The sequence below is a fragment of the Miniopterus natalensis genome, chromosome 17 (assembly GCF_054644295.1).
Source record: "Miniopterus natalensis isolate mMinNat1 chromosome 17, mMinNat1.hap1, whole genome shotgun sequence".
Classification (NCBI taxonomy): Eukaryota; Metazoa; Chordata; class Mammalia; order Chiroptera; family Miniopteridae; genus Miniopterus; species Miniopterus natalensis.
The window spans coordinates 22,843,091-22,855,593 of NC_142097.1; the positions used below are offsets into that span (position 1 = coordinate 22,843,091).

Below are 12,503 nucleotides of genomic sequence, written 5' to 3' on the forward strand. Positions count from 1 at the left end.
TAAAACCACAGGCTCACCAGGGAGCCCGCCATAACTGGAGGACCTTGTCATTTACAGAGGCCATAGGCCTTCTCTTCCCTCTTCTAAGCTGGGATTTTCTCAGGGGGTAACACTTCACAGCCCTCCCCATGTCCATTCAGTAGTAATACCAGAGGCAGGCAGTGGGATTGAGCTTTTTAATATCACAGATCACTGTCCAGCCCCTCCTCTCACTGGCAGGCCCCTTCTTGGGCCTCCTTTCTTCATATTGCCTGGAAGGCTGCCTGCAGCCAGGGCTTCCACTATCCCATAGGAAGGATCCAGCACCAGCCTGAGAGGGGAGGCAACAGCAGCTACAGGGGTGGGAGGGGGAGAGAAGCTTGTAGAGGTGTGTGTGTGTATATGTGTGTGTGTGTGTGTGTGTAGTTACATATGTGAACACATGTAAAGTGCTGGGTTTACAGACCCTGGGCTCAGAGACAATCTAGGACAGAAGAGAAGGGGCAAGGAGAGGAACATCTCTTCTCTATGGCACCTCAGCCTTGCCCTATCCCAGGGACAAACACATGGGGTTAGTGGAAACCCATCCCTGGACTGAAGCCCTTTTGAGTCTGGTGGAGTCACAGATCCAGTCTGTGGGGACACTGGGTCTGTCTCCTTTTGAAAGCCCTGGAAGGGTGGGAGGTAAGGCGTAAAGGGAGACGGGTCTTGCTAGAAGAACTTGACGCCTCGGCCATCGCTGATGGTGATGATCTCTGCTTTGTGCTCCTGCTGGAGGGCCTGCAGAGCGCGCAGTAGGGTTGCCTCATCCAGCCCATGGAACTCTGGACAGGGAGAGAGAGGTAGTCAGGGACACTCAGCTCCTTGGGGCTCAAGGCCTTTGGGGAGAGCAGTCTAGCTGGAAGCTGAGAGCTTACAAGGCCAGGATATATATGTGCCATCTATACTGCTGCAGCTGCCACCCACCCTTCCTGGGTATACCTTAACAGTAAGGAGTGGAATGCCCTGGCCCAGTAGCTCAGCTAGAGCATCATCCTGATACACCAAGTTGTGGGTTCGATCTCCGGTAAGGATACATACAAAAAGCAACCAATGAATGTATAAATAAGTAGAACAATAAATCAATGTTTCTCTCTCACTCCCCCTTCCTCTAAAATCAATAAATTAAAAAAAAAAAAATTTTAAAGGGAAGGAAGAAAGCTTTAGTCAGCATAAAATGAGTATTCATACTTATTTTTCCCTTCTTGATTCTTCTGTCAGACTCAACTCCTATGTGTACCCCAAACAGTGCCTGATGCACAAGAGTGACACCATTTGCTTGTGAGCCAGAGGGGGCCTTGGCAATCAACCCTAGGGAGGTCAAGGCCCTTGTCATGGGGACTGACTCTATCTGCACATTTGTACCCATCATGAGGACCTGTCCTAACACAAAGAAGTATAATCTGGCCAGGAGACTGTTAAGGTCCAGCACAGATATATGCCCTTTCCTAGTTAAAAGAAACACGCTGGGAACCAAGGGCCAGCTGAGTGTCTGAGGGCCAGGAGATATGGCATTATACTTTAGGGAGATGTGAGAGGCAGGAGGCAAGCCCTAACAAGCTTGCTCACCTCATCCCCTGCGGGGGCTCAGCACTTGAGTCAGAAAATTTGCTTTCTGAGGAAGCCTCCAGCTTTGCCCAGCCTGAGTAGTGGGCTGGGCAAGGCTGAAGCACTGAAGTCATAGGTGATGGTGGGAGTAGCAAGCAGAGGCCTGCAGATCAGGGGGGAAGAGCCAAGAGCTATAAAATCTGTTAGGGCAGTCAGGACCTGGCAGAAAGGGGAGGCACCCCCTTTTCCCCAGCTAAGATAGAAACTTTTGGTGATCCTGGGGATCAGAATCTGAAGGCAGAAATAAAAGAGCTATGTAAAAATCAATCACTATGCAAATCATTGCCTGGCCAGAAAACAAAGTACTTAACAGGGCTGAGGGTGTTGGCCCAATCCCTTCAGCTATTGTCCACAAAACTTGAGCCCTCTATAAGAATAAAGGGTGAAAGAAAGCCTGAGTCAGCAAGGAATGAGGTTTCAAGCTTAATCTCCTGCCCTGGCTCCTCATTTGGCATCTACACCCCTAATTCTTAACTTCATGGTTCACAGATGCCCTTGAAAATCTGATAATACTGACTCTATCCCTAGATAAAACACATATACCCCTACAAACAAAACTTAGGGCTTTTTGTATACGAATTCAGGTAGTTTATGAAAATAATGGATATGGGTTAAGAACCCTTGTATTATGTAGTATTTGGAATTCAGAGGCAGAGAAATGGGAAGTCTGAATGTCAGTTAAACAAGGACTGGAGGATTCAGATGACAAAACTGGGGGAAGAGAAAGGCATTACCCTCATCCTCTGTGTCTTCCCCATTGGTCAGTTCATACAGGGTGAACACGGAGTTGTTCTGGCCACTTCTGGAAACCTGGACACAGAAAACCGGGATTGAATAAGGACCAGGAATCTCCTGGGAGAAGGTAAACTGGCCGGCTCCACCTCTTGACCCAGGAATGGTACCCAGTCTCAAACCAGGGTTGTCACTTCTGCAGAGAAATGGCTAAAACCCACAAACCACACAGGTGCTATATTTATATGTGTACACACACATTTGGAACCACTAAACCACAGGCCTTCACGTGTCTGAGTTGTGACCTCTCATTCTGGTTGTTTTCCTGTTCAGGAATGGGTGGTATGTATTTGTTATATTTGGGTTGTTGATGTTTCCTCCCCTCCTTTCTCTCCTGGGAACGTTTAGAGCTAACGGTGGCTAGGAATGTGGGAGACAGAGTGTGTCCCCACACCCACATTGGTTCAGAATGTCGCCTTCATATTGTGGACAGCCCCGTAAGGGTGCAGTGGGGGAGGGGCCCCATGGATTTTTTTTCCCCCTTTCTTTCCCCATTTATCTCCTGTGGCCAGAGGCTCCAGCCAACAATAGTACTCGTGGTTCCCAGTACTGCATTCTCCAAACATGGCCTCACATAGCCTCTGGCCTCCAACAGGCAATGAAAGGGAACTTCTGTGAAGCCTTGGAAATTGAGTCACTGAAAGAATCTTCCCTGGAACACCTACACTTCCTCATTCTGCCCCTTCCCACTTTGCTCAGTCTGGCTCTGGGAACACCAGGTATCTGCGGAGCACAGATACAATTCTCCTTTGCCATGTATTTGTCATTGCAGCAGAACAGTCTCACCCACTGATAGATGAGTTTCCCCCATTCTTCTGGCCTCCGCCACATGATCAGGAAGCTAGATTTGTTCTTATCCAGCCACTCGAGGTTCCCTGCAAATCAGATACTTATGAAAGCATCATGCTCTAAGAAGGGACAAAGAGGTAAAAACCAAGGTGGAAAAGAGAAGAGACTCAGCTTTCAGAAAGAGAAATTCAAAATTTGTTTTACTATTGCTGTCTACAAGGCGCTCATTCTCCTTCCTCATCTCTTCAGGTATTAGGGTACAGATGAAAAGATTTAACTTTGTGTACCAACGGGGGAAAGGACCCGGGGAATTGGGCTGTCTACTGTACAGAGAACTCTGAGCTTCAAGCAAGAAGAGAGAAAAAAGTTATTAAAAGACGTGTTAATCTACCCTCAGGAAAACCCAACTAGGAGGAAAAATAAGAAATCTGGGGAATTGAACCCACCTTTCTTCCTCAGTTCCTCTAATACAACCTGGATTGATTCCACAGGGAGCTTCCCTGGTTTAAGGTTAAAGAAATGGCATTAATGGAATAACTGAGTGAGATAAAAATTGGCAGAGCCAGCCTCATGCTGAGAACCACCTGCCCCCTACCTCTCCCTCCCACATACATATATGTGCAATTCCCCAACGGGATATAAACTGGCACTTCTTGGATACTGGGGGAAAGAAGATAAAAACAAACTATTCCAATTAAAAGGAAGAGCTTTACAAAATGAAAAGTACTATATTTTCTTATCCTCTGTCTGCTCTCCCTCCTGCACAGATATTTTAGGCATGAATCAGGCAGCAAAAACAAATGACCCTTACTTCCTGGGAGGAGGAGAGTAGGTGGAACACATTACTAAAGTTAGTACATGAGTTTGAGCCTCACAATGACCAGGACAGGAAATTTAGAGCCAAAAGGGCTCAAGTTGAAAGACCTGAATGGCACCTGGGTACCCATCACTGCCTAGGACTAGAGGGTTTGGTGCTGCATTTGGGTTTGGGGTTAAAATGGATGCCAGCTCCATATACTTGCTCTTCCTCAAGGTCAGTTTGGATGGGAACCTGACTACTGTGGGTGAAGTGTGTGTGTGTGGTCTGGGCATGTGGCAAAGTGTGGAAGTGCATGTGTGTGGGCTGTGCACGAGTCTGAGGGAGGATACGCTGTAGCTTCACGTTGTTGAAGAGCGGGCTCTCCTGAGCTTCCATCACCGTCATGCTGGACTGTTTGTGCAGGCGGCAGAAGGACAGGACCAGCGAGCACCAGGCGGCCAGCTGCTTCTGCCGAGTGTCCACGTTCGGCTGTAACCTGCCGGGCGAAGGGGATGGGTTGCAGAATTACAGGGAGTGAGAGGGAGAGAGGCAGCACTTGCCGGAGGCGCGTTTCGAGGAGAAAGTGAGGAGCTGAGAGTGGTGGCGACCGTGTCCTTTCTCCCCCTCCCCAAGTGAAGGATCAGAGCTGAGCCCGGGGGCCGGGGGAGGGAAGGGAGGCACAGCGGGGCTTCTCGGGGTCTGAGCCTCACGTAAAGAAGGGCGGGAAGCGATACTGCCACGGCCACTCGAAACTCATCGCCATCGTAGTAGTCCTGGAAACCCGGAACCTCCCGGCAAAGGACTTCCGGTCTCCGCTTCTGCACGTCCGGGCAGAAAGCACAGCAGAAAGGTTCCGGACCCTCCTTGGGAGACGGGGGCAGTCTAAAGGAAGAGATATTCATTCACCTTCAGCCAGTCCCTTGCCATTACCCTAAAAATTCTTACCATTTAGAGCAGAAAGGTCCCAGAGAAGCCTGATTCAACCCCAGAAAAGGGCAGTGCCTTTCTCACCGCAGCATAGTTTATTCATAGAACTGCAAGTAGAACCCCAGTTCTCCAGACCCCAGCGTAGGCTTATGTCCACCATGCCAGGCTTCTTTCAATGTTAACATTTGTTTCAATTGACATTTAAATTAAACGCCTCGCAATTCACCAATCTCCTCAATTCCTATGTCCTTTGACTCCACCATTCCTCAGTCTCCTGCAGCACCCGTGGGAACACATTTGTAGCTTTTATAGCTGGAAACAGCTCTGCTTCCACGATTCAGAGCTGTCATCTTTGACCACAGCCATCTATCTCTTACCTGTCTCACGTCCTCACTTCCTAGTCTCAAGTCTCAGATCCCTTTTGGTCTATCTGATTCCTTACCCAGACTAGACTACTCAATTCTGTCCCCTGCGCTACCTACCTGCTGGTCAGTTTTCAAACCAGGATTGTTGCTCCCTGCTCACCCACATCCCTCTTTTTTTGTCATTCCTTGGTAGGGGAATATTACTAGAAAAAAAATCACCAGAGCATGCTGACACCCAGATTCCTTGACTAACCCTGCTGCTGGGCTCTGAGTGCAGTCCAGTGACCCTTTGTCTTTTTTTTTATTATTATTATTGATTTTAAAGAGAGGAAGGAAGAGGGAGAACAAGAAACATCGATGTGAGAGAGAAACCTCCTTCAGTTGCTTTGTGCATGCAACCTGGGTATGTGCCCTGACCAAGAATCCAACCCACCACCTTTCCATGTATGGGCTGACACTCCAACCAACTGAGCCATACTGGCCAAGGCTGTTTTTTGTGTGTGTGTGTGTGTGTGTGTGTGTGTGTGTGTGTTTAAAATAAGAGTTTATTTGAATCGAACTGACAACATATATTGGGAAGCAAGATCTCAAATGCTCCCAACCCTTGGTCTTTTGTTGACTCCCTTTCACATCCCTCAAGGTAACTCTTCAAACTTTTCCACACTGTTCAAGCTATTTCATCTGTCCCCCTTCCCCCCCTCTCTGCAGAATGCTCTTGCCTTCTATTTTATGAGATTGAAGCCACACATGTGAACCTATTAATCTTTCCCTCTCCATCTTTCATCACACTTGATTCACCTCTCAATTCCTCTCCATTTTTACTCCTTCCTTTTGGAATCAAAAGAATAAGTGTCACTCTTCCTTTACAAGACCAACCCTTTGGCATATCTTCTTTCTTGCCTCTCCTTTCCAACTTCCTCCAGTACTTCTCTGCATCATCTCCCCTCATTCCCTTCCCCCTGCCTCCTCTCCCCTAGTCTACAAATATGCTGAGGTCATCCCTATTTGAAAATATGTAGTGTCCTTCTAATCCAAAAGAATATATGCACCCCTATGTTCACTGCAGTGTTACTTACAATAGCCAAGATCTGGAAACAGCCCTAGTGCCCATAGTAGATGAGTGGATTAAAAAAAGCTGTGGTACATTTACGCAATGGAATACTACTCTGTCATTAAAAAAAAAAAAAGGAAATCTTGCCTTTTGCAACAGCATGGATGGACCTAGAGATTATTACGTTAAGTGAAATAAGCCAGCTGGAGAAAGGAAAATGCTATGTGATCTCACTTATATATGGAATCTAATGAACAAAATAAACTGAACAACAAAATAGAAACAGAGGTGTGGATACATGGCACAGACTGATAGCTCTCAGAGGGGAGGGAGAAGGGGGGACTGGATGAAAAAAGGAGCAGTGATTAACAAAAATATCTATCTACATAACGCATAGACACAGACAACACTGTGGTGATAGCTGGAGGGAAGGGATAGGAGGTAGGTGGAGGTGGGCAAAGAGGGGAAAGGGGGACGGAATGAAATTTTGCTTGGGGCAATGGGTGCACGATGCAGTGTGCAGATGATATTTTATTGAGATGTACACTTGAAACTTGCATGGTTTGGTGAACCAATGTCACCCCAATAAGTTCAATTGAAAAATATGTAGTGTCCTTGACTTTGCCACCCTCTCAATTTCCTGTCTGATCTCTAACATCTTCCCCACCAAAATTCATCCTTCACTGTGCAGTTCCTGATTCACAAAAGTGCCCAACAAATACTTGTTGAATGAATGAACGAACCAACCATTCCATCGATAATGTTCTTTCAAAGGACATCATCTCCTTGGCTTCCCTGGCACTGCTTTATTCTTGTTCTGCTGTCTCTCTGATCTTTCCCTTTGCCTCATTCCCCCCCCCCTCATTTTTCATATGTGGGTGTTTCCTAAGAACCTAACCTGTCTTCCTCTTTCCAATACACCTTCTCTCTTAGACCTCGCATCATGGCTTTACATGGCATTTCTGTGCAGAATACTCCTAAACTTACGTTTCCAGCTCCACCCTCTTTCCACCACAGCTGCCACTCCCATTTCTGACTCACTGAGGGATGTAACAGCTTATTCCATTACCTCATATTGCATATTCTTTTCTTCAGGCTACCTCGTCCTGTTAATGGCCCTTTTCTATAATTACTTCCATCATTGTCCAAGTAACTCAGGTTCAAAGCCTGAGTCAGTTCTAGTCTCTCCTCTGTTACCTGCTTCACATCCAAATTCTGCTGACTCCTTCCCCTGTTTTTAATAATCTCTACTACTGCCCAGCTGGGCGTGGCTCAGAGGTTGAGCATCAACCTAGGATCCAGGAGGTCGAGTTTTCAATTCCCAGTCAGGGCACGTGCCTGTGCTGCGGGCTCGATCCCCAGTCAGGGGCCTGCAGGAGGCAGCTGATCAATGATGACTCTCTCATCATTGATGTTTCTATCTTTCTCTCCCTCTCCTTTTCTCTCTCTGAAATCAATAAAGATATATATATATTTTAAAACTCTACTATTTTAAAATTATTTTTCATTTCCCCATTCACCACACTTTCAGCCCATGTCCTCCTTTTCTCAAGCTTGGATTGTTACAGTAGCTTCCTAATTCATCTCCCTTTCTACTCTCTCCCCAGGGGAATGGACTCCATCTAAGGTCAATTTATGTAGCAGCTCCACAAACACCCTCCTGCAATCTGACCTCCTGTGATCACACGTCTGCTAGATGTGACCCTTCCTTCCTTTGCACTCATGCAAACATGTGGTTTGTATTCCTTGCATGATTCTCATCACACACTCCATTGTTTTTGCTAATTTGGACATGTCAGCTCCCTTACTAGATAAAAGCCATTGAGGGCAGAAACCAAGTCTCATCTAACTTCTTTTTCCAAAACAATATACCATAGACAGTGTTTTATAGCCAGCATGACTTTGATGTACGTTAGTAAAATGCATGAAGGCAAATATGGGCCAAGAAAAACATAGCTATATCCTTGAAGAAGACATACGCATTCATGGACACAGCGAAGACGTACCTCAGGTGAAACTCAAAATGTCCCAGGGAACAAGTGTCTCTGGAGAGACAAGTAAGTCCTGAGAGGAAGAGTGTGTCTCAAGGAATGAATAGATACATTCTAGGAAACATACAAGTATATATCTATGGAATAGACAGGCATGTCTAGGAAATGGACATGCATATACCCAGGGAGGCAGATATTTCAACTAGGAAAGTTCCTGAAGGGGTGTTAGGTGCCACAGGGAATAAACAAGTGTCTTTATGGAGAACAAAGTTATTCTCTAGGTATTTTTGATGACCTGGCAGGATTGTCCCAAGGAGAATTGGAGGTGAAGGTTCCCTGCTGGGAACTGAGCCTCACTGTCCAGGGAACCTACAGGAGAGTACATATGCCACAAATGGTGAGTCAGAGACTAGGTATGTCCAGAGAAAGTGGTGTGGATGAAAAAGGGGTGCTGTAATAAATCCTAAATTCCTACCTGGGCAGGTCATGGTGGGTAGTCACATGCCAGGCGTATGAATTTCTAGCCTTGAGCAAGCCAGGTCCATTGTTTCTGTGTGTCCAGGTTGGCACACCTTTGAAAATGCCTCTTTCCAAACCCCTCCTTCTAAGACATAACACCCTCACCTTTCTTTCTGCCACCTTCACATAATCTTCATTAAGCTCCCTAATTTCAAATGTGTAAGAGAAACTGCAAAACTGTCATTCTTCAGAGCATTTGAGAGCTTGCTGCTGGCATATCCCATCAGTTTTGGCTCAAATAAACTTTTTTTAAACTTTATATTATTGACACTATTACAGATGTCCCCCATTTTCTCCCTTTTGCACACCTCCACCCGGGCCCACCCCCCCTCAAATAAACGCTTTTAAAAATTCTCTGCAGGTTTGGACAGTTCTTATGTCGACAGCGGGAAAGTGTCTTAAGGGAGCGTGGTCTGACTCAGGAAGCTGATAGAAGGGTCCCGTTGAGAACTAGTGTTTGCTATGGAGATGACAGGTCTCTGACCTCAGGGTCCAATCTCCTGTTTTGAGCGGCTTCCACCCCATATCCATCTTCTGCTTTGTGGTTTAATGGACACCAGGGGGCAGTATGCAGCCAGTCTGTAGGCCACACCCCCGGGGTCCAGGACAATGTAGGACGAGGGCCAGGGACCTGGAGGGGGAGTCCTTTGGTGAGCCTAGCAGAGGGAACCTCCACTGCTTTTGCCCTCAGTAGTGGACTCCAGTTGGTCAGATCAGGGTTTCCATTCCCAGCCTCTAGGGGTGACCTGAGACATGAAAGGGGACAACTCAGGGCTCCTGGGTGGCCTCCCTTGCTTCTTGCAGGGGTCACAGCCCAGAGTCCTCCCTCTCCCCTCCCCCCCCACCTCCCCAACAGCTGTCCAGACAGGAAGGGAGTCTCTTCCTGCACGTTTCCCGGAGCGGGGTTTGGATAGGGGCAGGAAAGGCCCCGCCTTGGGAGGAAGAAATGTAGGAGTGTGGCCTTCAGGTGGGGGTGGGGGGAGTGCTAGCAGAAGACTGTGGTGAGCAGGTAAGTGAACAAAACAGTGGGGCAATCCAGATTTTTCCAGCTTTGCTTCCCAGAGCTGAGGGTCTGAGGAAATGACAGACTCTGGGAAGGACACAGGCCCCACTGGGATGGGGAGAATGACAGTGTACAAAAGAAAAAACTTTTATTTTGAAAATTACAGAACTTGTGCCATGAGCCCATCCAGCTCCATCTCCACCAATCTGAGGCTCTGTGTGGGGTGAAAGTGAGAGAAGAAGGTAGAGAGACAGAGAGAGAGACCTGGTGGTAGCAGGGGAAAGGAGTAAGGTAGCTGAGAAACTCATGCCGCCTTAGTCTGGGCTTCGCTGTCTTTACTCTTCCACACCACAAGGGTGACCAGGAACGGGATGAGGCAGATGGGGGCTATGATCATGGCCAGGAGCACATCCTCTGGGGGGTCTGAGAAGGTGGGCTGCAGGGAGCAGTTGGCAAAGTGGATCAGGTGAGTCTCAAAGATGACTTCTTCCGCCAAGGGATTGGGAAAGCCCAGGCCAAACTGTTCTGCATTATCTTCCAAGCAACTCTGGAGTTTGCTATAAGGACTGGGGGCAGGAGAGGACTAGAGTGAGTGAGGGATTGGGCTCACAGAGAGGAGTGCCCCACATTTACTCAAGGCCCACCCACAAGGAGCACGCCCCACCCCTGGCCCAAACCACCCTCCAGCACTGCCCCTACCTGCTAATCACCGCCCAGTTGCACCAGTCGTCTTTGATAGAGTCCATATGACCCTTATAGTTGTCCCAGCAATGTAAAATGTTCTGATAGTACTCCTCCTCCGTTTTCCCTGTGGGCACTAATACTGCACATTGACCACACCACACCCCTCCCTCCAAGCCCTCTGGTCCAGGTATTTCCATCCAAGAGTCACTGTCCCCGTCTTTAAACATACGAACTGCCAGGAGAGCCTCAGAAAGTTTACCAAACAAGACATTTCTGGCTAAGGAGAAAGTCCCAGCTCAGGAAAATGTTAATGCCTTCCATGTGCACAGCCATTCCCAGACTGGCAAGAGTTTCCACATACACCTTTTCTGGGGTCTTCTAACCCACCTATAAGGTGAGCCAGTTTAGAGGCCTCCCCACTGACTTGCCTCTCCTCTTGCCCCAGGACACCTTCCTACAGCTGCTGACTACTCACCTTCTGACTTCAAGCTGCCTTCGGTGGTGAGAAGCTGAGCCACCGACTCCTGGGGCTTCAGGATAGCTGTGGGCAGATATGGGAGAGGAGGTGGGATAGCGGGGATCTGGGCAGTGGAGCCTGGAGGGTGGGTGTGAGTTGGAGGCTAAGACCCTCGGAAGTCAGAGGTACTCTCAGAAGGGGAGGAATAATCCATCCACGGGGTGCCTCAGTGCCCAGATGAGAGGGGCTAGTACCAGCTCCTTCCAGCTCGCGTTCAGATCCCAAACCCCCTCCCTTCTCGCCACCCCAGACCTCCCAAGATCTCTCCGCCGGGCCCCCGCCCCAGTTTGCCCCAAGTGGGAAGCAGCTGGAGCGACGCCCTTCCCGAGGTGGGGCCACGGACGGTCCGAAGGACTGCGCTGTCCGCACCCACAGCCCGGGGCCCGTTCTGGCCTCGGCCGTCCAGCCCCCCACCCCGCCCCTCCAGGGCCTCCGGCGCTTCCCACCCGGGCCCTGGGAAGCCGCGCTCACCGCCCAGCAGGAGGAGGAGGCGGAGCGCTGCGGGTCGCCCCGCGCGAGTCGCCGGGATCCGCGGGCCGCCGGCCGCACTCTCTGCCCGGAGCGGAGCCATCGCGTGGCCGGCAGGCGAGGAGGGGCGGCGGCGCTGCGCCGGGCCCGGGCGAGGGCGCCTATATCCCCGGCCCCTGGCGCAGGAAGCCGCGCCGCTTCCTCGCAGGGGCTGGGACAGCGGCGGCCACGTGGGGGGCGGGGGCGACGCCGGGGGCCGGCGGGCTGGAGGGGAAGTCGCAGCTCCAGCCCGCGCTGGCGTCCGCCGCTCCCTCCGCCTCGCTGGCGATGGCCCATCCTTTCTTCCAGCTCACCCCGCGGGGCTGGACAGCTCCCCTCGGAACCCAGACCCGGCATCCATTTCCTGGTCTCGGCTGCGTGGCGCCCGGGACTTGCCAGGGTCTTCCATCATCCGCTGCCCGGACTCCAGTAGTCCCAGCTCTTGGCGGGGCGGGGGCCGAGCCGGGGGACAGGCGGGGTGGGGAGCGAGCCGCCCTCCCGGACTTGGAGAAGAGGGAGGCGTCTGGGAGCTCCCAGGGCCTCTCGACGCCGCCGTAGCATCTAGGGGGGGGTGTGGTGTGTGTGTGTGTGTGTGTGTGTGTGTGCGCGCGCGTGTGTGTGTGTGGTGTGTGTGCGTGTGTGTGTGTGTGTGTGTGGTGTGTGTGCGTGTGTGTGTGTGCGTGTGTGTGTGTGTGGTGTGTGTGCGTGTGTGTGTGTGTGTGTGTGTGTGGTGTGTGTGCGCGCGCGCGTGCGCTGCCCGGCCTGCGGGGGAGTTCCCAGTTTCCCTGGGAATACCCGCCGATGTCAGCCCGCCTGCCAACACCTGGCAGGAGAAGAAAGCCAGCCCTCCAGAGTGGGTAGAGGGCCTGGGAATAGAGGTAGAGGGAAAACCAAAGTCCCAATACCCTCCCTTCGAGGTATGTCCTGGGGCCT

General features: G+C 50.2%; 2 protein-coding genes across 4 annotated transcripts; both read right to left on the bottom strand.

Annotated features, from left to right (window-relative positions):
• Positions 1-162: 162 nt before the first annotated feature.
• Positions 163-4,822, bottom strand: VPS25 (vacuolar protein sorting 25 homolog). 2 transcript variants are annotated; one of them, XM_016202039.2, is made up of 6 exons: positions 4,717-4,822; positions 4,357-4,502; positions 3,654-3,707; positions 3,205-3,293; positions 2,361-2,436; positions 163-803 (listed from the first exon to the last, which is right to left on the bottom strand). In XM_016202039.2, exons 1-6 carry the CDS (start codon positions 4,767-4,769, stop codon positions 691-693), a joined length of 531 nt encoding a protein of 176 aa, XP_016057525.1. In that variant the 5' UTR covers positions 4,770-4,822; the 3' UTR covers positions 163-690. The 2 variants fall into 2 exon arrangements, with proteins under 2 accessions (XP_016057525.1, XP_016057524.2); XM_016202038.2 differs by lacking the exons at positions 163-803; positions 2,361-2,436 and having other exon boundaries at positions 2,446-3,293; positions 4,717-4,815.
• A 5,163-nt stretch (positions 4,823-9,985) lies between these two features.
• On the bottom strand, positions 9,986-11,668 carry RAMP2 (receptor activity modifying protein 2). Of its 2 annotated transcripts, none has more exons than XM_087826587.1 (4): positions 11,535-11,668; positions 11,022-11,087; positions 10,562-10,670; positions 9,986-10,428 (listed from the first exon to the last, which is right to left on the bottom strand). In XM_087826587.1, exons 1-4 carry the CDS (start codon positions 11,632-11,634, stop codon positions 10,167-10,169), a joined length of 537 nt encoding a protein of 178 aa, XP_087682713.1. In that variant the 5' UTR covers positions 11,635-11,668; the 3' UTR covers positions 9,986-10,166. The 2 variants fall into 2 exon arrangements, with proteins under 2 accessions (XP_087682713.1, XP_087682712.1); XM_087826586.1 differs by having other exon boundaries at positions 10,562-10,679.
• Positions 11,669-12,503: the final 835 nt, after the last annotated feature.